This window comes from Pyxicephalus adspersus, chromosome 2 (genome assembly GCF_032062135.1).
Source record: "Pyxicephalus adspersus chromosome 2, UCB_Pads_2.0, whole genome shotgun sequence".
Classification (NCBI taxonomy): Eukaryota; Metazoa; Chordata; class Amphibia; order Anura; family Pyxicephalidae; genus Pyxicephalus; species Pyxicephalus adspersus.
Window position 1 is genome coordinate 85,741,659 of NC_092859.1, and position 25,359 is coordinate 85,767,017.

The 25,359-nt window shown below is 38.4% G+C and overlaps 1 protein-coding gene and 1 long non-coding RNA gene across 6 annotated transcripts in view; one reads left to right on the forward strand and one right to left on the reverse strand.

The window, feature by feature from the left end:
* DYRK2 (dual specificity tyrosine phosphorylation regulated kinase 2) overlaps window positions 1–23,504 on the forward strand; it is a 25,214-nt gene extending 1,710 nt beyond the window's left edge. The window contains exons 1-3 of one of the 3 annotated variants that reach the window (XM_072401321.1): window positions 11,278–11,617; window positions 12,042–12,166; window positions 17,789–23,504. In XM_072401321.1, the coding sequence (XP_072257422.1) occupies window positions 11,572–11,617; window positions 12,042–12,166; window positions 17,789–19,387 (1,770 nt within the window). In that variant the 5' untranslated portion in view covers window positions 11,278–11,571 and the 3' untranslated portion in view covers window positions 19,388–23,504. Of the gene's footprint in view, window positions 1–11,277; window positions 11,618–12,041; window positions 12,167–13,486; window positions 13,806–17,788 lie in introns of those variants that run through there. The other 2 variants (XM_072401322.1, XM_072401323.1) reach the window with 2 other exon arrangements.
* The window catches only part of LOC140323906 (uncharacterized), a 29,623-nt gene continuing 5,147 nt past the window's right edge, over window positions 884–25,359 (reverse strand). The window contains exons 1-4 of one of the 3 annotated variants that reach the window (XR_011919461.1): window positions 11,146–11,254; window positions 5,036–5,072; window positions 2,161–2,437; window positions 884–1,125 (exon numbers count right to left, since the gene is read on the reverse strand). This is a non-coding gene — a long non-coding RNA (uncharacterized lncRNA). Of the gene's footprint in view, window positions 1,126–2,160; window positions 2,438–5,035; window positions 5,073–11,145; window positions 11,294–25,359 lie in introns of those variants that run through there. The other 2 variants (XR_011919460.1, XR_011919462.1) reach the window with 2 other exon arrangements.

The window sequence follows — 25,359 nt, forward strand, 5'->3', positions numbered from 1 at the left end:
TTTTTTTTCTCTGGTTTTGAAATCCTGATGGCCAGAATGAGAGTCATCCCCACCAATTGCTTTGATGCCAACTCAAAATCTCAAAATGTTGGGCTTCCTCAGTCTGTCTTAAAGCTTAATATCTTAGGACCTAATGCCCCGTTCTATAAAAAAACATAAACATATACATAAACTTTAAAGCTCGATTGAACTTTTAGTTTAAATAAGCTGAACAAATACCAAAACAAAAGTAGTTCAAACTTTTACAGTTTATTTTCTTTACAAGGCAACCCCAGCCTGACTAGCTAAACCAGTCCCTGACTGCACACTGAAGAGAAAAACGGCTGCTGTTTTTATGGAAAAGGTGGATGTGGTCTGTTTTTGCAGAGGTCTACCATTCTCCTTGCTTCTTCAGTGCTAGAGCACAGATCTTTGCTGATTGCGGACATTATATATGACCCAGCAGGAGATGTGTCTGACCTCTGCAGAGAATAAGTTGTATTTATACAATGCCAACATGTTATGCAGTGCTGTATATTAAATAAGATTTGCAAATGACAGACAGATACAAACAATGACACAGGAGGAAGAGATGACCCTGCTCAAAAGAGCTTACAATCTAGGAGATGCATTCAGCCAATTTAAATTGAAAGTTCAATTAATTATTCAGCATAGTTGGAGTGTTAAAATATGTCAAAAAGCATTTAATGCAAAGTAATCTTAATATGAAATTCAACTGATTTTACAGGTATCTAAAGCAAACCTGTAATGAAAAAGTAATCTAGGCTTCCAAGTAACTTAAAGAGGAACTAAACCCCCCAAAAACTGAAAAAGTTACCAAGAGGTAGAAGTTTTTGGCAGAAGAGACATAAAAAAATTATTTGCCAAAATTTTAGCCCCGTAGTTTTGCCTACACTGCACAGGCTCTATATGCGTCTATGCGTTACAGTTGCAAACAGCAGGAGTTACAACATCAGCTGTTGTCCAATGGTTGAAGGGTATCCCGATGGACCAGAAGTCAGGGGTGAACATAACGGTTTCGATGGATGCAACAGTGAAAGGTTCCTGAATCTCTCATTGGTGCAGGGCACCTGTTTCATAGTTTTTGTTCATCTTTATAAAAAAGGAGAAGTCAGCAATAAGAGCCTACATATGTTTCATAGCACATTAAAAAAAAAAAAAAAAAAAAAAACAATTAGGAATAATTCTGTTACATGAAAACAAAACCATGTAAATGCCAATTCTCCAAGAATGAAAACAGAAGTTAATTATCTTTCAACAGTGTGTTTATCTTAATTGCATTCATAACGTTTATAGCATATTTATGAAAATTACTTACAGACAAGGAACTACTCAAAAGTAAAATATCCATGAATTATTATAATGGTGCTGAATAACTGTTTCATCAGATAGGTGCAATAAGGAACTCCACTGAAAGTAATAGCAGCAGAAGTAGGAACTTAATTCTAGTCTGACAGATGTGTCAGGTGTATTCTGACTCCGAGAGTCATACTCATGCTTTTTTCACCATGACTAACAGTAAACAGAATTGTTGGATGTGTCAAGAAGCATTTATGGTAAAGTACATACTGTGGTGCCTTCATGGCCTGGTCATATGCACATGTCAAAGCACATATACACTTTTTTCACTGACAGATAAAAAAACATAAAAAGTCTTTGGATAGCTTAATGTAAACCAGTCAGTTACTTCTAATCTTACTTTGAAACCTCGGCAATTTAAACTATGTATATGTTGATCAAATGCAAATATGAAATCCCAGGTTACTATTTCAAAACCTTTATTGTGTTTAAAGCTAAATTCCAAGCAAATATCAAATAAACAAATTAATGTAATTCTAAAATCCTTACCACAGAGCTTGGAAGGGAGAGGTGGTACAAAGAGCAATTCATGTGTTCCCCCCGTTCACTGTCTAGTCCCAGGGTGAAAAAAAAGGAAAGGACCTGTAAGTTAGACTGAAACTGCCATATTACCCCTTAATGCCATGCACAGTGCTTAGTAGTGTAGTGGCTGCATTCATTTTTCTTGACTATCAAGTTATTCTGCCAGTGTACCTACAGAGGACCAACATTATTACTTAAATCAGACCTAAACTAAAATTTTTACATACCTATTACCTTACATACAAGGGTAGACAATCCTTTTGTATAGGGAAAAATTACCTTCTTTTTTAGTGGGGGCGGTTAAAACCCCCTTTTTTTTAAAGCCCCTCCTTTTCTGTCTTGATCAGCACGGTGATCTCTGCCCAGTGAGATCGGCATTATTTTTTTCCCATCTACCGCAAGATATGTCACCCGATCTTGCGCCTGCGCAGTGCGAGCTCGGGCAACGTAGGCAGAAGACGGAAGAAGGGCAAAGAGATGGCAGCTGCCGCTACGAAGGTGGATACCAGGACGACGCGGGACCTGATTCAAGTAACCTCCGAAAGGATTGACAGATCTGCAAAAGTAAAGGTGAGTGAGTTTCACACCCTCTCTATATTTCCATGACATAGGGGTAGTTGTTTTATATTTTAAAAATAAGCTGAAATCATTTTCAGGTATCAGTTCAGTAGAAAGGAAGTTACAAGGGCATTGCAAGTCTGACAAGATCAGCAAGCATATTTTTCTAAATTTATAAAAAAAAAAAAATACTAAGCTTAAAAAAAATAATATTAATGCAGCCACTAAATGTAATCACTTGTAAACTGTAATATATTTATTGTTTATCCTTGTTTTTGATATCCTTTAAATGACACACAAAGGTACAATAGAGTCCCTTTACTTGTATATGGAAGTTCCCGTGCAGTCATCTGTGAATTCCAGAAAGGTGACTATGTCACCCCAGCATTCTCAAGTCTCTTACTGGGAGATCTAAAAAATGCCAGCAAGGCCAACAGGGCACGCACACAGTAAATGAGACCTAAACACTGCACAAATATGCCAGGCACTCAAAGAACCTGGGGCTGTTATTACAATCAGGGACTAGCCTGCAGATTGGGAAGAGACAGAACTAAGTTTCAATTTTAAGGAAAAGGTCCATTTGAATACAAATTCAGCTGCCCATGCCACTGAAGCTAATCATTTTGAAGTAACATACATTTATGTATTTTATTCACTAAGAGTTCAGATGACAAGGTTACTTAAAAGTAGATCTATGGCCTTCCTTCAAAATTTATATCTAACTAAGTGTATCATCATATTACTTTAATGTTCTTTAGATAAGTTTTGAGCTACCTAATGCAGCTTCTTGTGATGGTGAGGTAACAATACTTCACTGCCTCCAAATTCAAAGCAGAATTGTCATCCTCATGTATGCCAAAAAACAGCCTTATGGATTCATAATGTATAATAATCCCAAACAGATGGTGCCTTTCATCACATTAGAGATTTTTTAAATAAAAACAAGGATTTTGTAAATAGTTTTAGAACAGATGAATGATCTTGTATAGACAAAGAAGGCAATTCAGACATGATATAACCTCGTAAAAGTGTTATGTTTGCTGGAACAAACACTTCTATTTCCTTTCCTTATTCAATCCTTTTTGTTTATAAGGTGGGGAAGAGGAAGTTGTGTGGTAACAGATCTGGATTGACTCTTCTCAATGGAATGGTGATCTAACATGTTTTTCAAACATGTTCTTTTAATATTTCCCTCTTGAGTTTGCTTATAGGAGTCAGGTCATACCAGAGTCATGGAATAGTGACTAAAGAATGGTCTATCACCATATGTAAATGGTTAGTTTGAATCAAGTCAGAGGACATTTGAAGCTTCTAGTGCAGCCTTTCCCAACCCCTTTACCCCAGAGAAAATACATTTTGTGGCTCTGGGAACCCTTGATAAAATAAATGAATTGAGTGTTAGTGGGGGACAATGCCCCTAATAATATGACAATCAGGAAAGAATGCCACCCCTCTGGAGAGCTCAAGGATCACTTGTGGTATTCTACCTGACAAATGGTATTAAACCAGGATGTATGCAGGCACCATCAGACAGGAAGTCAACCAGCCAAAGCTCAATGAACCCCTAACGACTATCGTAGGAACCGGAACCTAGGGTTCCACAGAACTCCACAGCCATTGGGAATGGCTTTGCTATCACTTCACTGATCAGAAGTACAGCTTCAGTTAAGGCTTAGGGGGTTGATTTTCTATAGGGGCCAAAGGTTGTTCACTCAGATAAGTGATTTTGATGTAGTTTATTAAAGTAAAGGTGAGTGCACTTCAGTCCTCCAATTTTGTGTAATTATGTGTTTTTTTTTTTAACATGATTGGGAATGCTTTGCAGGGGAACTTTCATCAATTTTCAGTTTGGCTCTTAACAAATAAAATAGGAGACAACACAGATTGTGTGAGGTAGTTTCACCCTTCCCTAAAATCTTTACATAATACATAACCTTATATTAAGCTCTTAAACACAATATGCAAATCAGCAGGTTACTTTTTACAGGCTGGTTACAAATAGGTGTTTTTCCAACAACATGTATACCATATATTAATTCACATAGTGACACATTCATAAGACATATACATTTGTCAATAGATTATGTAAATGTTCATCTGGGAACATATTTGACCATATATGATATATATTGTGGGCTACAATGTATGTACACCAACACATTTCACTGGTATTTGGTATTTGCTCTGCGAAGACTTGCAACCAACACACAAAGCTAGCTGTAATACATTCAATTACTTTTCTCAATGGATTTGTCCTGTTCCAGAAGCCAGATTGGTTAGTAAATTTCCTGGTGTGAAACAGACAGCTCTTGGCACATTTTTTAATCAGATGGTGTAGACACTGGTGCCAAGGTCATTACTACAACATATCAAACCACAGCCGTCTGTCATTGCAGAAAATTATCTTTTACCTATAAAATCTGTCTTTATATAGAATCATTAATAAAGAAAGCCTAACTAGGGCATTTTGCCGATGTTTTCCAGAGACTGAAGCAGAAATCAGCTATTTCCATAAAAGTTGTGTTTAGATGCATAAATAAAATACAACATTAAAACTAATCAACCAATGATAACAACAAATAAAAAAGTGTCCTACTATTTTCTCTTGGATCACATCCAACTAGAGCATTCACCTAACATGAAAAAAAATCTGTTAATCTTTAATAATCTCAAAATGTATGCTCACATAAAGTACACTAAAGATTCTCTGCAGAACATTAAGAAGACTGGAATGTTTTTTTCTCATAAAAGTTGGCATCTCAGCATCTATTCCTTACATTTGAAAACATTTGCATCACCATGTAGCATTTATAGTTCCACTTCTGGTATGTACCTAAGATGTAGACTCTTGAAGCAGTTGGCTTAAAATAACTAGTCAGTAGAAATGGTTACTGAGAAATTTAGACGACCTTTAAATAGTTCCCAAGGATTAGTTCCTGCTGTACTAATGTGCTCCTTTACACGAACAGGTGAACATATAGCTATGATAAGGAAAGTGTATGTCAAGACAGAAGCATGGAGGTTTTTATAAGTGCTAGTTTCCTGGGCATTATGTTGACCTTCTTCTACAATACTAAAAATAACAGACCTTGAAAAATTATGTAGATAAGCACTTTGCTTCACATTTCTTGAACTGCATTTTGAGTCTCTGAAATTACTTAATTATAGATGCCAAAGGGTCTGCTTAATAGCCAGCTAAAGTTTTCAAAATTAGGTTAACAAAGCTACAACATATTTCCTCACAATAGGAAGCGGAAATTCTATTTTTTAAGAAAATGCTGCTGCAGGCTTCCTTCAGTGTTTGCTACATGTCTGAATGCCTAGACATTTAGACACATGATTTCTACTAAAAGTGGGGATCGGCTAATCTGAATTTTGGTCTTCTCCTTCAGAGACACCAATTCCCCATACCTTATGACATGTGGACAACACTGAAGGAAAGTTGTAGCAGAATTTTCTTCAGGAGAGGTAAATATATTGCTTTTATATATCAATACCAGCATGTGATGCCTATAAACAAGGGTTTAAATTACCTTTTGGGTATAAGTGTACTGAAAGTGTGCAATGTGTGCCTTGGAAAAGATCATTTTTTCAGTCTGTGCTTGGTATTGCTTGCAAATTAACCAATACATTACCCAGTAGTTGCTAGTAATGCAGAACTGAGGTCATTTAAAGTTTCGGTGTTGTATGGCAGGCTTTAACATATATTTTTGTCTGACAATATAACAAACAATCATTTAAAGTGGCTCTGTCAAGTTTTGGGGGCTGCCATTGTTGTCCTACTTTTGGTTACCAAGCTGTATCTGCCTTTAGCTTAAAGACCACAGCAAACATATTGTACATTGGTGTCTGAAAAGTGTCAACATGTCTCCCATCTATACCTGTTACAGATGAAAGACTCTGAGAACAATGATACCAAAGCACTGGAATAATTAATTTCTTTAAAGTAAGTGGGAACCATTCTCTATTTAGTAGTCATTATCTTTTTTCTAATAAATCCATTTGTACAGACAGGGCAATAAAATGTATATTACCATCTCCTAATTATGCAACAAATCAATGGATGATTCCACAAACAGTACCCAGCCACAACTAATTCTGGATTGCCTGACCCTTTAGTCTGGCTGGTCACTTTTTGGTCTAGTTTTCCAACTCTGAATCAGTTAAACATACAATATAGATTTTCTCCTAAAGCTTCCAATGCTTGTTCTAAATGGTTCTTGCCCAGAATTTGTACACTGAACTTTTCTAGGAGCCAAAGTATAACCTCATGACCACCAGTCAGTGAATGAATTCTTTTAGTTAATCAATTTCACACAATAGTAATGACTGCCAGCAAGTTCTACAATCCAGAGTCTGATGGAGATGAGTGGAACAAACTTTGAAAACATTTCACTAATGTGATCCCATAGGTCACAGTACTGCCATGTAAACAAACTGTGAAAACCTAGCAACATCTTATTATCAGGAGATCTTAGATGAACAGTCACTCTGCCCATTCTAACTTGGTGCTGGGCTATTGTCCTGAACAATATACTCTGTTAATATAGAGCCCCTAATTTATTGTACAGTATGTTCATACCGGGCTGCATAACTATGCTGTCATATACAAATATACATAGCAATATACTTTTCCTAGGAGTTTTAAAAATATTACCAATACTTTATTATTATTATTACACAGTATTTATATAGCACCATCATATTACGCAGCACTGTACAAAGTCCATACTCATGACATGTAATCTAATACTCTTGAATAGAATGGATTGCTGGTACTGTATGTCTCTGATCAGGACTGATATTTCCTCCCCATTTTCAAAAGCCTAATATGACAATTGAGCCTAGATTGGACTGTGTCTTTAAGACACCCAAAGTGACAGCAAGTAACTTATATATATTCGAAGGCCCTGTATACCAAGGGTTACCAGGTACCATGGGGAAGCTTCGGCACAAGAGGGTAATTAAATCTCATACTGGTAATTTACCTTTATAGCAGCCACACAGAGATCAATTCACTAAAATGAATGTACTATTTTATCTCAGTTCCTTATTTTATACCATGATAATATTTAGTAAATATTCAATTCAAAAACAAGTCAAGCTTTGATTCTGCCTTTGTACATACTGCAATATAACAAAACTGGGAATCTAAGACCTTACATATCTAACCTTTCACATGATAAAGAAAAAACCCCGAGCATTCTCTTCACTTTGTTTTCTTTAGTATTGTGCATGTTCCCTGCTGGCATAATTTTTAACATATTTCAGATTACAGGTCTTTGATTATCTAGGAAAAATACCATGAGAAGTCAGGTTGAATACAGGCTAGACTGGGTGTTCCCTGTTTTGTAATGTACATATGTGAAACTATCCAGTGGGTATCATTGCTGTTTAGGGCTATTGCATGGCAAATACAAAGTCTGCTTAGCAGCAAGGTAAACACCGCGGTCCCTGTCCAAGAATTTTGTCATTATTACAACAAATTTAGTTTTTTTTTATTTAATTTTGTCAACATATTTTATCTATGCAATACATTGCACAGTATACGGAAGTACTGTTTTTTCACATACACAAGTTCAATTATGGGGGAGCCAATTAACCTAACTGTATGTTTCTGGTATGTGGGGGAAAACAGAGCGTCCAGAAAACTCCACAACCACTGCTTATTGATAGCGTCCTAGCCAGGATTTGAACCAAGGATCCAGCGCTGGTCTGTGCCACCCTAATTATGGAAGGCTTACCTATCAAAGTACACCTCTCCACCACCTTGATACTATCATATCTCTTGCTGATAATCTCCACTTCCAGGTTGGAAGCCGTCTGCTGTCTTCATTGGCCGGGTTGGGATAATCTATCTCAAGTGCAAGTGCATGAAGGATACTTTACCTCGCCATGGATTTTGCTGAGACTGTACATTGAATGAAAACTATGCATTAATATGATGTTTATAAGCCAAGGAGTTCAAATATACTGTTGGTGTCTGTAACAAAGAGTTGTTTTTGGTTTGTTTTGATGGCATGCATCAGCTTAACATTCCTTGAAAACATTTTGGAAATCATTTACAAAAGACTAACAAGTGCATTTGACCTGCAGTTGAGCTTTTCTTGTCCTGCATTTAACTATCTGCTGTTTGCTATTTTTGAAACACATTTTATAAACATTAGCGATTGAATAGCTTTTCCAACACAAATGTATACGCTTACGTAACAGTGTTTGACGACTAAAGGCTGTGCTCAACCTGTTTTTCCTGCAGTTTAAATCCTCAATATCAGGACATGCCAAATCAAAAGAAACACAGGCAACTGAACGCAAGTCAGACAAACCCTCTCAACTTCCATGTTGAAAGTCAATTGGATATAAATGATCTGCACTTGAATGCATTCTGAACACCCATTCAGGTGAACAAAAGCCCATTGACACGGACCCTTATAAGTAATTAGAATTTCTACATGAAAACCATGAACTATATAAAAATATTTTGATAGAACTCCTTTGACAGATTTTCCATGAGCTCCCCAACACTACATTTAGAAGGGCAAAGTGACAATTTATCTTTACTATTTTTTATTAAAGCTTTGTACACATCTTAGATGATTGTTGCCCAAAAGTTGTACTTGTCTCAAACAAAAATCTAACAGGTACATGGCAGATTAATGAGCGATTGATCAGGAATGACCACTGTGCATTTCTATTGAGGGGAGCACAGCAGAGTGCTGCTCATTTATTCTCACCCTTCCCTCTCCATTGAACAGAACAGCGCTGTGTGTACAGCACTCATTTGTTCATTGTGTCTTTAAAAAATGATCAAAAAAGATTATCTGATGTCTGGGGCTTAACATAAAATACCCAACACTGGATTGTATGTGAGCCATAGGATCATCCTGTGCAACGCAAGGCTTGCACTAAAGAGGATGAAGATATTGATTGGAAGTGCCATGGCTGCTTGGGACCAGTCCAGCAAAGTGGAATAAAGGTGCCAGCTGCTGCAGGGGCAGGAAATACAATTAGTTTTACTCCAAAAGCATAATTTCCTAGAAAAAAATGAGCTATTTACTCAGCAAAATAAGATCTGATCTCCTCTGCTGGAAGAGACATTGTTTTGCAGTGGGGACATGTGGTCACTATAGGGTACATGAACATTGTGGTAAAAAGTGAGTCATCTCCTGTGCTTGTCCCCATGGGCGCAGTGCAGCCTGACAGCCATTGGAGTCTTATGAATGGGGAGGGGTTCATAGAGGCAGCTGCTTCTCCTCCCCAGGGAATACCTTCCCCTCCACACCATGCACCATGCCTTGTACATGCAACAACACAAACATAGCTCTGTCACTATGCTGGCAGAAAAAGAACAGCCGCCTGATTATCTGTGTCTGTGGTTGCTGCCCTGGCCAGGCCACAACCCTGCTCCTTCACCTGGTGCACTGATATGGATACTGCAATGTAAAAGATCACCAAAGCAACACTACAGCTCGTATTTTATTATCTCTGGGTGGTGTAGAAAAGAGACAAACTGGGTTATGTGCCCTCAGAGGGGACACTCCTCTTTACATCCTGTGCAATCACAATCTCCCTAACACAACTACAACTTTTGTTTTAATAATCGTGTATTGATTATTATTATTATACAGGATATATACAGCACCAACATATTACGCAGCGCTGTACATTAAATAGGGATTACAAATGACAGACAGATACAGACAGTGACACAGGAGGAGGAGAGGACCCTCCCCCGAAGAGCTTACAATCTAAGAGGTGGGGGAAGTAGCACATAATAGGAGGGGGAATATACATATCTGGATTGTTGGGATGACATAATCATCGTCCTGGCACATGCATGGGAAGCCAGGAATTCCGGGTATCCCTGGCATTCTCAGCTCAGCTTTACCCGGGGCGATCAGGCAGGTAAGTGGCTTTATTGCACAGGGGACATAGTCTGTACCTTCTGCAATAATAATAAAAATCAATAATGACCGGCCTGATCATACAAACTTAAAAAGTGGAACTCTATAGTTGTTTGGTTTATATTTCTGGTGCTTCTATTTACCTTTTATTTATTTTAATATGGTGCTTCTCCTTATGAGCCATGAAGGGCAATGTTTATATACCTCTATATATTTTTATATACTTTATATAGCTATATATCTATACCACACACGCAGCGGTGAATGCCACCTTGTTTTACGCTGCAACACACGTGTTAGCGTTCTATCGCAATAAAGTGCCATTCAGAATGAATAATATCACATTGTGTGTTACCATGCCATCATTGTGCCATGCGGCACTATAACCCTACACAAACACCATTCATTCCTCTGCCCATTGTGTTTAAAGTAAAATTGTACTGAAATCTCTGAATATTCTCCACCAATGTGCTAACTTTCTGGTAAGTAGACAGAACAGGAAGGATATGGGAGCTGTCAGTGCTGACCCTTACTGTTTGGTGAGTCAGTGAACCAGCCTGGGCATATCATGTGTCCCCACACCCCATATGTACATGCTTATCTCAGGCCAGTGTCATATGAATAGGAACACTCAGCATATCCCAGCGGCCTTCTTATAAAAAAGGACACCAATGCCCCTTTGACTGTACTGTGATAAAAAAAAAGTACCCTACCGCATCATTTTCAAGCGTTCATAAATATGTGAACAGAGAATCTATTCGCTGCTTAGCAACGCCCTAGCCGCTTGCGATCTGTTGGTCACCTGGAGACGGGTCTCCTCCCTCCCCGAACTACTGGCCGCCGCCCGGCGTCTCCTCAAAACGAGCAGCTCAGCCTCGGTTTCACTTTTACCGGTTCAGGGCTGCCCTGTGTTGTGTTAGTGAGACCGGGGGGAGGTAGAACGGGTACCCTTCTCCAGTGTGGGGGTAGAGGGAGGTGATAGCAGTGCTGTGGGCGGGGCCTGTACTCCCGGCTGTTCCCTTCCCACACTGGGCGCTCGCCTGGGAGCGGAGGAGACAGCGGGGTCGCCCGTGTTGTGCCGGAGAGTGCCGAGCTCGGGGATGCCGGGGCGCTGCCGCTCTGATCAGAGAAGCCGGGGAGCGGAGGTTGTGGAGACGGTGGGGGATAGACAGCCCGGATCTGGAGTTCTAATCCCTGCTCCCCTCTGGCCTCTCCCTCCTCATCCGCCATGTTAACCAGAAAACCCGGGGCGGCTGTGTCCGTACATCCGGCCGGTAAGAGTAGTGCAGCGTGCTGTGTATGTGTGGCCGTGCAGCCATGTGTCTGTGGCATGCAGTCACGTTGTTGAAGCCTCCGGGGGATCCTCACTGTCAGCCCCATTTCCTGCCTTGTCCGGGCCTACACGGGCTCCCAGGGGTTAAATCACCTCCCCCACCTCTGTTGTGGCCCCCTTGTAATATTGTACACCTGGGTGTGTGGCCCTGCCAGACAGGACAGCAGCCTGACAGATGAAGCATACATGAAAACAAAACACTGCATGAAATGGCTGGCTAATCTTGGATCATGGGTTTATCCCTAACAATGGCATCTTTTACATAGCAGATTATGTGACCGGGGTACTACCTTCTATGGCCAACATGTCTGCCCTATTCATCCCTGCTTGTGGACAATCATACAATTGTGCCTTATGTCTTTCAGGCAGAGGAAGTGAAGGTACCAGCCAGCTCCAGCCATCTCCAGCATTACCCCGATCCGCTGCCGGTACGGGGCCGCCATCACCGGTATCATTGCCACCTCTGAGAACCAACAACCCAGCGCACACGGTAAGAACTCCAGCCTGGTATGATTTCTACATAGGTTCAAAAGGTGGATCTGTACCGATTGCCATATATTAGCAGTCTTCTAAATACAGCCGAGTGTGCGGTATTAATAGAAATAAATGTGCAAGGTACAGTCCACTGACAGCCAGGCAGAATAGAATCTCCTTCTCAGAGCAGACAGCACAGTCAGTCACAAGCCACACAATATGTTCTGATAAATCTGATCACATCTATGACTGCTGGAAGGATCCATTACGTTATAACCTTACTATGGCTATTCATTTCCTAATTTCGGTAGCCGATCACTTATATTTCGATAAATAAGATCATAATGACTGCTGGAAAGATCCGTCACATAAATCTCTTTAAATGTTCTAGTTTTAGGTAGCTGAATATTAGTAAATGCCTAGTACCTAAATAATGCTCTTAATTTGTAATAGTCTCTGAAAGTTATTTACAGCAGTCACTTAATGACATGGATTATTTTTAGCACATATCTGTGGCCTTTCTGACATAGCTGACTCCTATATGTTTGGAACTCTTATCTGGTAATTAGAATTGTAGGGATTGTCTGTATTCTGATAATGGGCGAGAAGGCTCTGCCTTTTAGTTTTATTTGTCAGTATTTATGGTGTGATCGTAGTCTTTCCGATTGGATTACGCTGTGCTAGGCTTTCACCTTGCATGAACCCTTTGGATGAAGAGGAAACTATACCGAATTTCATTGTCCTCTATAACAGAATAATTTCTATTGGTAAAGAAATCAGTGTCTTTATGCACAGGGTGCACAGAGTTTACCTTTCATGTTCATTTGATAACCTTGCACAAACTCATCATTTGAAGGAGTATATTGCTAGGCCAGGTAGCTGGCATATACCTACTTACTTCTTTCTAATGGTATCTGGTATGTTTTTATGCAGGGATGATTCATAATGTCCTCTGCTACTTCAATTATTACTGCCATGATAGCATGGGCTAGTGATGATGACCACCTCTTAAAATTCTTGTTGCTTGGATTTATACTGATCTTCTGGCTTCTATATTTTATATTTCTATATTTTGATGCCTAACATGTGTGTGCAAGCAAGTGAATTTTTGTGTTTGGTTAAGTACTCCAAATTATCTTTATTATAACCAGGCAGCCTTGGTGTAGGCTGATGTGGCTTGTAATTAGTTACCCCGGGCCCCCAGTCTTGTGCAGTAAATTCATTTCCATATTGATCTGCAGAATGCACACATCTGAGCTCTGCATATCACTCCGTGTTTTAGGTCTTTAGACTTGTGCAGCCAGTAATGTGTATGTGAAGATTGTATGGAACAGACTGAGGCTTCGTGCAGACATTCAATAATTGTCGCTGATCGTTTCTGGCAATGGTGAAATCAATAAGTGCTGTGCAGAAGGGAGGGCACATGGGAGGTGCTTTGCTGTGTCCTCCCCAATAGTAAAAGATAGTGGTCTATTGTTTGGAGATCTGGCATTACAGAATACTAAATGACAACATGGGACAGCTGTACTCGCACAATTTTACCCTAGACAGTCATGAACGAACGTCTCGGGTGGCGAAAATCTATCGTGTGTATGATGCCAGGGAACAGAGCTATGATCAGTACTTTGCAGACTTATATATGTAAAGGCACAGAGGTAAAAGTCATGGAAAGACAATTTTCCTTTATTCTGTTTCATATGCTGGGTTTTAATGATTTGATCATACAGCATTGAAGTTGGTTTCTGAGTTGAGTTCTAGGACTTGGTTTAGGGATTTTTTGCTTCCTCAAGCAGTCATTTCAGCTGTGATATGGGTGAGACTGACTTCTAAAAATATTTACTTCCTTGTTTTTCATCAAGCACCACAATATTGTTCATAAATACATCAGGGGTTGTTGTTGTGTAGTGACCAGATTTACTTCCCATTTCATTTCTACTCTTTTTCTTTTCTTTTAAATACAAAATGAATCCTGCTAACATCTAGTTTTCTGTTTGTTTCTATTGTGATAGAAGTGTTCAGGAAAAGTACACTGTATGCAGTTTGGTGTTGCCACACAAAAGTCATGTAACCAGGGCAGTATATTGGCCTAAGGCCTTATGAATGAATTGTCTGAATGGAAGCAGTTTGTTTTTTATCCTAGCTACCAATCAGTGCTGGTACTGCATGAAACTGAAAAGTGAAATGTTTGCTAGGAAGTCTAACAGTCAGACACTTCTTATACTGGAGACTCCCAGTGCTTTCATGTATTGAACGCATAGTCTTTTATTTTATTTTTTTACCTAGTCATTATTGAATGGCTGGATTTTGTGGAAGTGTATGGGTAGGCTGACAAAACTACCATGTGAAGTGTTAGGTTACAGAATGTGATGGCACTGAGGGTTATGTACTGTTCACCGGCCATACCATGGACAATCTGGGGTCAGATAAGACACCAGGCTGTAATATAGACTCAATATCTGCTGACTGGCTTAAATTATTTCAATGCTTTACAAGACTAAAGGACTTTTTACATTTTTTTTATTTCACTATCTTTCTGAGCTTTCTTTTTTTATACATGTATATGTAATAATAAGTGTTCTTACTATGTAATTTGACAAATGGTGTCTGCAGAATTCCATGGCAAAGCACAGTGAGTGGACATTTTTTTTTGAAGAACACTTGTCTGAACTGAAATGCCAAAAAAAAAAAAGATAGGAAGTTTTAAAAATGCTGAACATTGGCAACATAGTGGAATGTTGGTAATGGGGTAGTTTGCACAGAAATGATGAGCTTATTTTTTGGAAGATGCAGAAAAATTAAACCACTTGTTTTGGTGGGCATAGATATAGATATTGAGATTGAGTCTGCCTATTGACTTTGGTCATTAACCCCCTAACCGCTAAGCCCGTAATTTCTCGCACTAAATATTTTTGCTCTTTTGGTTAAGCCCGTATTTTTTCGCCTACACTAAAATCCCCACTTACCTGGTCCCGCTGTGCTAATCCAGCGTCGGTTCCGTGTTCCAGCGTCGGGTCCATGTTCCAGCGTCGTCCTCCAGCGTCGGGTGTCCCTCTCCTTAAAAGAAAAAGCCGGCCGGCTTAGAGGAGAAAGCCAGCTGGCTTTCTTTTCTAAGCCAGCCGGCTTCCTCTCCCTCCTCTCCCTGTCCCTGTCCCTATCCCTGTGCCTGTCACTGTCCAGCGTCGATCGCTGGACAAAAAAAAAAAAAAATACTCACCTTCTCCCTCCGCTCCTCCGGACACGTCTGTCCTCTTCGGTGTCCAGCTGGCGAGTGCAGAGACGATCACCGGGGTTTCCCGGTGACGTCGCTGCGTGCGTCGGCGCGGGAGGGAGGCGGGGCGGCAAATTCAAAATTTTGCATTGAGTTCCTTTGTATTGAACTCAATACAAAAAAGCTGTATTGAGTTCAATACAAAGAAATCCTTATATAATATATATATAATTGTATTATATATATATTATATAAGCTACTGTACATTACATTTTACACTTTTTTTTTTTAACTTTTTTTAGTTTTTTTTAAAGATTTTTTTTTTTTATGTTTTTTAAAAAAAAAAATTTAATTATTAAATTTATAAAATTTTGGACATATTTTGGTGAGTTATGCGGTAATTCGGTGAATTAGAGCCTACAATCCAAAATAAATTTCCATGCAAAAAATTTAACACTTTTTGCATGGAAGTTTGGAAAGAATTAGAATACCCGGCATTTGCGTACGCGTCCCTCGGCGATTCCTGATGATGCGCGTGCGTGCGCCCGTCGATGAGGGTCGTAGCGGAAAATTCAAATTTTTTGTATTGGATTTAATACAAAGTCCTGTATCCAATCCAATACAAAATAATAGAAAATATATTTATGTGGTTTTGTCTATAGGTATGTGACGGACACTAGGGAGGTGTTTTAGAAAAATATATTGCTATACATTATACCGAATTATCGCATTTTCAGTATTTTTCATTTATTTATGTGTTCTTGTTTAAGCTGATTTTTGTGTTTTTCCTTTAATTTTATTAAAAGTTTTTTTTTTTTTTTTACATGATTGTGTGTTTCAAACATTTTTTATATTCATGATATCTACTAGAACCCTATTCGGACATATTTCTGTAAGTTACAGGTCTACAATTTAAAAAAATTTCATGAAAACCTGTGACGCTTTTGGAACAGAAATCTAGAAATCAGTGTAACGCTCAGGTGGTTAAGAGGTGAAAATAATTATTAAACATAATATTCATTCTAAGAAAACCATATGGGTGTATTAGGTTTTTGTTTTGATAGATTTTACCTTTCTATCTTTATCTATATCTTTGTACATCTCTGCTGTAATTGCTTGTACTGATTTTACTCCATACTATGGCTGTATAAAGTCAGAGTCTGAATAGTTTCTTTGCTGGAAAATGTCCATTATCAAGCCCTTTTCTCCTTGACCTTAATGTCCCTGCCCCACCATTTTCATTGATTGGATTCCAGTTCTTTCAATTATGGAGACTCAACATTACATGTGGGCATTATCCTGACCAGTCTGCATACAAATAAAGTTTGCCTTGGAGTGCCCACTCCTCCTCACTGACCTCTTCACCTGTCAATGAATTTTTTTAAACTTTCATCTCCTAGCAAAAGCCAGGTAATGGCATACATTGGGATCTGATGTTTTTTTAAGAATAGTAATGAGGCAGGGTGCTGTGCTATTTTTAGAAAGCTGTGTATAGCACCCATCTGGCTTTTTACTCCCACCATAATCTACCTTCATTTCATTGAACAGCACAGTGATTATATGCTTTGGTCTAGAAATAAAGGTTTTATTTAAATATTTCACTACTATGTTGATAGGGGAGGAATCAAGAAACGTTTAAGAAGATTAAATTTCAGGAATATTTTGGAGGCCAAATTTGGTTTGGAACAGAAACATTAGAGAGTGCTTCATGGCTGAAAGAGTCATTGTAGCAACTTCCATTGGACAGCTGTTATCTAATTAGTTTCTATTGACAATATAGATCCTGCCTTTTCAGGCACTTTGTAGTAGATGAATAGAATCTAATCATATTTTATTTATCAACCTGAATGTGGTTGTATTTTCTGTTGTCTTTCTCCCCTAAACCATTGTTTTCAGTTTTTTTTTTCTTTAAGTTACTTGTTACTTAAAAAGCAGCCTGTAAAAGAAGAGTAATAATACCTTCTGCCAGGGACTCTGATCTTCGTACTGTCTTGCAGAACTACACTAGCGGCTTGAATTTCCAGCAACTGACTTGTTAGTGGGTCAGATACCAGCATCCCTATGTGCTGTGGTTCCACCTGGTGACCTCTTTGTTACCTCAGTGACATACTAGTAACAAAGCATCTGACTGGTGGAACTGGGTCATCATTCAGGTGATGCAGGCAGCTGACACACCCAGGAGTGCCATGAGCTCACAATTTTAGCTATAGTGTAGATCTGGAAGATAGTAAGGATTGAAGTCTCTGCTGTCAGAAATGGAAAGTATTATTGCTTTTCTTTTACAGGCTTAACTTTTTTTTTCCTCTAACATTGCTTTAATGCCAAATTGCATTTGCACTAAATTGTGATAATGGTTGCTGCCATTGGCAGTTGTAAACTATAATTAATGTTCTTCTTGCTTTAATAATCCTGTACATTTTTGTTTTTCAGATTGGAGGCAATAAGCACACGATGAATGAACATCTGCACATTAGCAGCCATGGACAAATCCAGGTGCAGCAGCTGTTTGAAGACAACAGCAACAAAAGGACAATACTGACAACTCAACCAAACGGACTCACTAATATAAAGACTGGTCTGCCTGTTGTTTCAGAAAGACAACTAGAAAGCACACACCGGAGACAAGGAAGTTCCAGCTCTTTGAAATCTGCTGATGGGACATCCAAAGTGAAATCCCCTTCATTAACCCCAGAACAAGCAATGAAGCAATACATGCAAAAACTAACAGCCTTTGAGCACCATGAAATATTCAATTATTCAGAAATATACTTCTTGGGTCCAAGTGCAAAGAAACGTCAAGGTGTCATTGGTGGCCCCAATAATGGTGGTTATGATGATGATCAGGGCTCATATGTGCAAGTGCCACACGATCACATTGCATACCGGTATGAAGTTCTAAAGGTTATTGGGAAAGGAAGCTTTGGTCAAGTTGTGAAGGCATATGATCACAAGCTCCACCAACACGTGGCTTTAAAAATGGTGAGGAATGAGAAAAGATTTCATCGTCAGGCGGCAGAAGAGATCAGAATCTTAGAACACCTCAAAAAGCAGGATAAAGATAACAACATGAATGTCATCCACATGCTGGAGAATTTCACATTCCGTAATCATATCTGCATGACGTTTGAGTTGCTAAGTATGAACCTATACGAGCTGATAAAGAAAAATAAATTTCAAGGCTTCAGTCTGCCTTTAGTTCGCAAATTTGCGCACTCCATCTTACAGTGCTTGGATGCTTTGCACAAAAACAGAATAATCCACTGTGACCTTAAACCTGAAAATATTTTATTGAAGCAACAGGGTAGAAGTGGTATAAAAGTCATAGACTTTGGATCTAGCTGTTATGAACATCAGCGTGTTTACACATATATCCAGTCACGCTTTTATCGTGCTCCAGAGGTCATTCTCGGTGGTCGGTATGGCATGCCTATCGATATGTGGAGCTTGGGCTGCATACTGGCAGAACTGTTGACTGGCTATCCACTTTTACCCGGAGAAGATGAAGGTGATCAGTTGGCATGTATGATTGAATTACTAGGAATGCCAGCCCAAAAACTTCTTGATTCTTCAAAACGTGGCAAAAACTTTGTCAGCTCCAAAGGTTATCCTCGATATTGCACTGTTACAACCCTGCCAGATGGATCTGTGGTACTGAATGGCGGTCGTTCTCGAAGAGGAAAATTACGTGGTCCTCCTGGGAGTAGGGACTGGGTGACTGCTTTGAAGGGCTGTGATGACCCCTTGTTTCTTGATTTTTTATCGCAATGTTTAGAGTGGGATCCTGCTCTGCGCATGACACCCAGCCAAGCTTTACGGCATCACTGGCTGCGTCGGCGCTTGCCGAAGCCTCCAACAGGGGAAAGGACCACATCCAAAAGAATAACCGAAAGCTCGGGTGCTATAACATCAATCTCTAAGTTACCTCCTGCATCAGGCTCAGCTGCAAAACTAAGAAATAATTTGGCCCAAATGACTGATGCCAATGGAAATATACAACAAAGGACCGTTTTGCCAAAGTTGGTTAGCTGATTCATAAAGTTTTCTTTAAACACCTTGCTGAGCCTTATGCATACAGCTCAAATTCATAATATTTTTAATTGCTCAGTTTATATTAATACTTTTATCTGTGCAGCCATTGTAATTTTTAGTAACAATGCAATTTTGTACTTAAACAATGGGGACGATGCTTTAAGTTTTTAATGTTGTTATTTTTTAAGTATATCAATTATAATTGGCTTTGTTTAGGAAGTGTCAAAATCAGTGGCTGGCCACTGTCTATTGCTTGACTGTTAAACCTAATTTATTGGTGTCAGAAGGATTAGCTACCAACCATTTATTTTAAGGCAAGTGTTTAAATGCTCTGAGAAACTGGCTCCACATTATTAGAACTTAATTTTCAAAGTAGATTTGAACAACGTGGATGTACTTGTATGTTTGTTGGGTATGAAGAAGTGATTTCCCAGTATGCATTTGACGTACTTGTCATTCCTTCATATAGTTGACTAAAGTGTTTTAAGCATGTTAATATTGCAGAGGTATGTGCAAAGGGTAGTGGAAATGTGAAGAGTAATTGTTTGGCAGTAAACCATGTGAAATGGTCGGAAATCAGCTTTCAGCAGGGGTAGACTGTTTAAAGTTTTTCTGATTGGTTGCCACTTGTGCCACTGCTCCTCTTTTATAAATCTATAAATACTCAGAGCTGATTGGTTGTTGTTAAATAGTGTACTTCTGGGAATTAAAAAAAAAAAAACATAGCCTCCTACAGATACACACAGGCAAAAAAAAAATAACTTATTTCTGCGTAATGTTTTCTTTTAGATAATTTTATTACTTTTATGGTAGAGTAAAATTTTATCAGATTTTTGTTTGTCAACCCAAGCAAAATATACATTTTGCATGATGCGGTGTCATGGAACCCACGAAATGCCCCCTTTTTATAATATATAATGGATGCTTGTATTTTAATTTAAAAGCACCTGCATCAGTTCCAGTTATTACAAATCTCTCGAATAACGAAGTACTCTAGATTTCTGTGAGTGTTACCAAGAACAGCGTATGACTGTTAACATTTTTCATGCAGTACATTTGTATGGTTAGATAATATTGTGGTTTGGAATGTGATGGCTACACTACATCCACATACCGTTTCTATTCACGCTTAAAGCATGGTCCCCAAATGTGTCTAAAAACAGATGATGTCATTATCTTCTTTCCTCACAAACCAGTATGGGCTCTGTCAAATGTGGGACAACGTTTACTTCAATCCGCATTTGTTTAGGGGCGCTTGTAATAATTCTTTTCACAAATGGGAATGTGTTTATACATTGGTTCAAAGCCAAGAATGAAAATATGAAGCGAGCCTCTCCCTTTCGTCTAATTATAGTAACATAGTTATTACAGCAGACTATACATTTAACCATACATCCTAGGATACCCAAACTAGCAGTTTTTCAAACTGCTGTTGCAATCTGATAACAACTTGTCCGACATCATGCCAATTTATTTCAAAGTTTATTAAAAATTTCCCTTCCTTTCCCTTTACACATTGAATGCACTTCTTTAATGTATTTCTTCATTAATTGTCCCAAAGACCTCTTAATTTAGGAAAGGCTAGTCACAAAGTCAACCAGCCCAGATGTTCTCTTGATGATGTCTGCTTTTTATTACACCAAATCGGATTTGAGATTCTCAAACACAGCAGCTGTCTTTAAGCCTTTGCTGCTTTCTTTTTTTAGTTATTTTATATTGTTAAGTGCAAACACAAAGCATGCCAAGTGCAACTTTGTCATTACTTTAAGGGCTATGGTGACTGATCTGCTGTGTGTTGTCCTAGTAACAATATTGTGTCTCACATGTTCCCATTGTCTGGGGAGATCTTGCTTATTTACAGCAGTAAGAATAGCACAATATGTTGCTGTTTCTTTGGTTTCAGTCTCTTTTTGCTGTTTCATGCACCAGTTGGAGCTTACTTGACACATAAGTGTATTTCTGTTGTACTGTAACAACTGTTTGGACAACAGAATGAGTTACTATTACAATACAGGATATATTGTGCCTTTTACCAATGCCATACTGGGCATGTTTGGCCTCATGTTTTTCTCTGTAGATGGTAAGTAGTAGGAAAGCATTTTTATTACCGATTAATGCTACTTGTCTTAAACCTATTCCGTATAGAGGCCTTATAAGTACCCTAAAACAGTAGTATATTATTGTTCTTACTGAGATCCATTCACACTGCTGGATTGTACTTCCATACATTTGAAGGATTACTGAAGCTCAAAGTCAATCAACAGGTACTCTATACCTGCATTTGTACACCAACCCTTTATATTTTGTACGTTGTTTTTGTTATGCTTCTACTAGTGAAGGAAATGACACAATCTTATTTAATTTTGTAAGAATTACCTCAGACTATTCATTTTTGTAGTGTGTTCAATCCCTGGGCATTTGGTAGGAACCAAAGTGCATTCCTTTTGTAATGGCTTAGCAGCCAGCGACTTTTCCTAGATACGCGGTGTTTGAGCCTCTTTTCATGTATGATTTTGGAGTGCTTAGTATCTAATTGGGTTATACAGTACATAGGAGAGGGGTTGAAGTGTAACCAGTAGAGCTCCCTCATCTCCTAAAGTTTCAAACTAAAACTTTGCAATGTGCTTTCTCTTTTTGACCCTTTTTTTACATCATGACAGACATTTACTTCTATAAGTTCTGAAACTTCTTCTTCTATGTTTATGCTTACAAACTGGCTACATTTGTCTTGCCCAATGGGTTCCTAATGGTGTTGTCAAATATCCTATACAGCACATTTTTTAAATCTCCTGGCAGAATTGGATGGGAAGAAATACGCATCATATCTCATTCCTTTAGTGTGACACTTGTGTGGCTGAGTTTCTCTGTAGCCATTTTTTAGTATTCTTGCCATGCAGAGACTTGTGCTATGTCTTCAACTATGTAAACCGCTGATTAGCAGTTTCACATTTGCAATTAGCTCGCTGTGGTGTTAGGTGCAAATGTCACTATTGAAATGGAAGTGGAACACAAAATGTGTACATGCTAATTATTTTTGCATTTAAAGTGTTCATTGTACTGCAATGTCTGCTATCCCCCACACAATTTGGAAGTTCACAATCTTCCATAACTGGGTTTTACAGTAAAATCCTCCTAAGATTAAGCCTGGGCTTGGCTAGTTAAATGTATAACTATCCTTGGTGGTGCCCATGGACAAGGTTATAGTCAGAAGATTATAGACTTCCCAGACAAATGATGTATGATAGTGGTACAAGTATGCATGCTTGTACTGGTCAAGTATTTGTGTTTATGCACTGAACATACATCTCTGGCACTGGCTTTATCTCAGGAGACTGAAAATCCATCCTAGGTAATCAGTTCTTTTTCTCATACCGACTGGTCAGGAGGTGCCTGAAGGACTGTGGCTGCAGTCCTGAGGACATTTTTTTTAATCAGTCACATCAATTTAGACATGTTTAGTTTACAAACTACATCTCAACTTTTTTTTTTTTTTTTTGAGTGGATTGTATGTTTAGTACTCATTAATGTATTGAGGATTGCAGCACACCATGGACATATGCAAGTTGTGTATGTGGCCCTGATTGTGTTGCTAATTAATTAAATAAATGTGCACAGATTATGTTCTTTCATTGTGAATATATTAGATGTGGTTTGCAAATTAAGAATGTGTAATGGTTACCACCCAGCCTCACAGGTGTGCACCCATGGAATGAATCATCTGTTAATGAATACACTTGTGATTCCAGTAAGAGATTGTAAAAGTAAGCAGTATAACCTGACTTACAGTTATGAACCTCTGATGCTGTTGCTTTGCTTCTTCAGCAACATCCTTGACATGTGACTGTAATATGCTGCAGTTGTGTGTACTGATAATATGTGAACCATTTTGATTGAATGTGGACTTGTGTATAATTTAGTGTACATTTTCTGTGAGATGCTGCTGGCTCCACATCACATTGGATATGTTTGAGTGGACAAGAATCAGTGGCCAGTTTTATACTGTATGTATTGTACAGCAGATGACAGAAGTATGAATTTTTAGTGAATATTTGTTAAATTTTATTGTTGTGGCCAGAGATCATTTCAGAATAAAAATGTATGTCCCTTTTGCCTTCTATTTCTGTGTATTCCTTGAACAAGGGATGATTTTAATACATATATTTAGGCCAACTCAATTTGTGGTCATTAAAATTGCCGGTTATCTTCTGGAAGTCAAGTTCTGAATTATGATAAATTACTTTTTGGTACTTGAAGCCAAGGAGCAACATTCAGAGGTCAGCAATGGACAGCCCACATCATTTTGTCAGGTCTTCTTTAAGTCTTAAATGCTGTTTTAAAATGGTGCTGGGAATTCATTTCTCATTCTTAGTGACAACGAGGGTACAGGGCTAAGCCCAACAGCTAAACTGGTCAGCTTCTGATCCTGTAAAGAGAGTATTCTGTAGTACAATGTATACAAAAAAACTTCTGACCTTTTCTCTCTTTCCAGTGTGCACCAGCAGCTGTCTTTGAGAAGGTCACAACTGATCTATCTCTGCTTTGCTTCGTTATGCAGCAAATGATAACTAAAAGTATTACTGTAGTGGTTGGTGATAACTTTTGTTTGTGCTGCATACATGCTTTGGAAAGTAGGATCAGTTCTTTCCATGTTGAGCGTAAAGAAAAATGTGAAATTTAGCCTAAAGCTAAACTTTGGGACAACAAGATTAAGAAACCATTCACACCACTGGCACATGTTTTGTAGTGCTTATCATATTGAGCATTGCTATAATAGGACATAGCAACACTTGTAAAAATGAATGCGCATGTATTGTATTTAAAGCACATAAATGTGCAATGCTCGTAGTGTAAATCCATCCTAAAATATTTGGGTGCTGGTTTACTTATTATGTATGTGTATATCCATTGATTTAGTCCTGAGATTTGCACAGATCTGAAATCCAGTAAAACCCTTTTCTGGAAGAGCAAGGTTGTGTTATTGTCTGCAAATGGATGAAGAAGGTCAAGTAGTAGACTAATAGGTTTAACTTCCTGTCACTCTTCTCTCTGTCATGTGGTACCCCAACTTTCCCAGTCTGAGCCCCTTTCTACAGTGCACTGCGATAGGCTTAAACTGTGTAAAAAAATTTTTAAAATTAGGCACATAAAAAAATGAATACCAGCTGCCTGAAAAAAGAGAAGATGTATGTCTAGACGGACAAAATATGCAAATAGCTGTTTGTGATAAAACTGACATTTCTCTAGAACCTTATAAAATACTTGTGATTTAATGTAGAATAAACAGATGCTAGGACTTTAAGGGTTTACAATATTAAATGTATAGATGAATAAAGAATAGAAAAAAATCCTACATCCTACCAAGAAAAAAGCAGCTACAGTACTACCAGCAAGAATAAAATTTGTGATGACTTCAACATGTGATCTCTACTGTATAGAAGAATCAGAGTTCAGTTTGGCGGATCCTTACCGTCTGCAGAGATCATGTGACCTAATGTCCAGTCTTTCACTGAAGGTAGCCTGGAGCAGCCATCTACCTAGCTACAAATAGGAATGTAACTTTATCCCAATATTTGAGCATATATTTGCTTTAAATCATTGAATGTGTTAGGACCATATTTGGCAACTATAGATTTTTTTTTTTTTTTTTTATCAGGCTGTTATCAGTTGGCTCGACAGGACAAGAGGTATCTCGGACATCTGTACTCCACATGATACCCGTTTGCAAATTGCTAGAAGGAAAATTCCAGCCTTTGATTATCCCGACAGTTACATTAGTGTGTTTTAGCAAATCCTTCCTTTGATTAATAAAGATCTCCAGAGTGCTTGCATTTTATTTGCCCATCCTGCACCAACATCGATGTTATACATAAAATAAGAATACTTTATGTAAAACAGATTACCTAGCTAGCAATATGTATACATAATCAATAATGTTATACTTACAAAAGCGATGCATTTTGCTGCTGAGCACT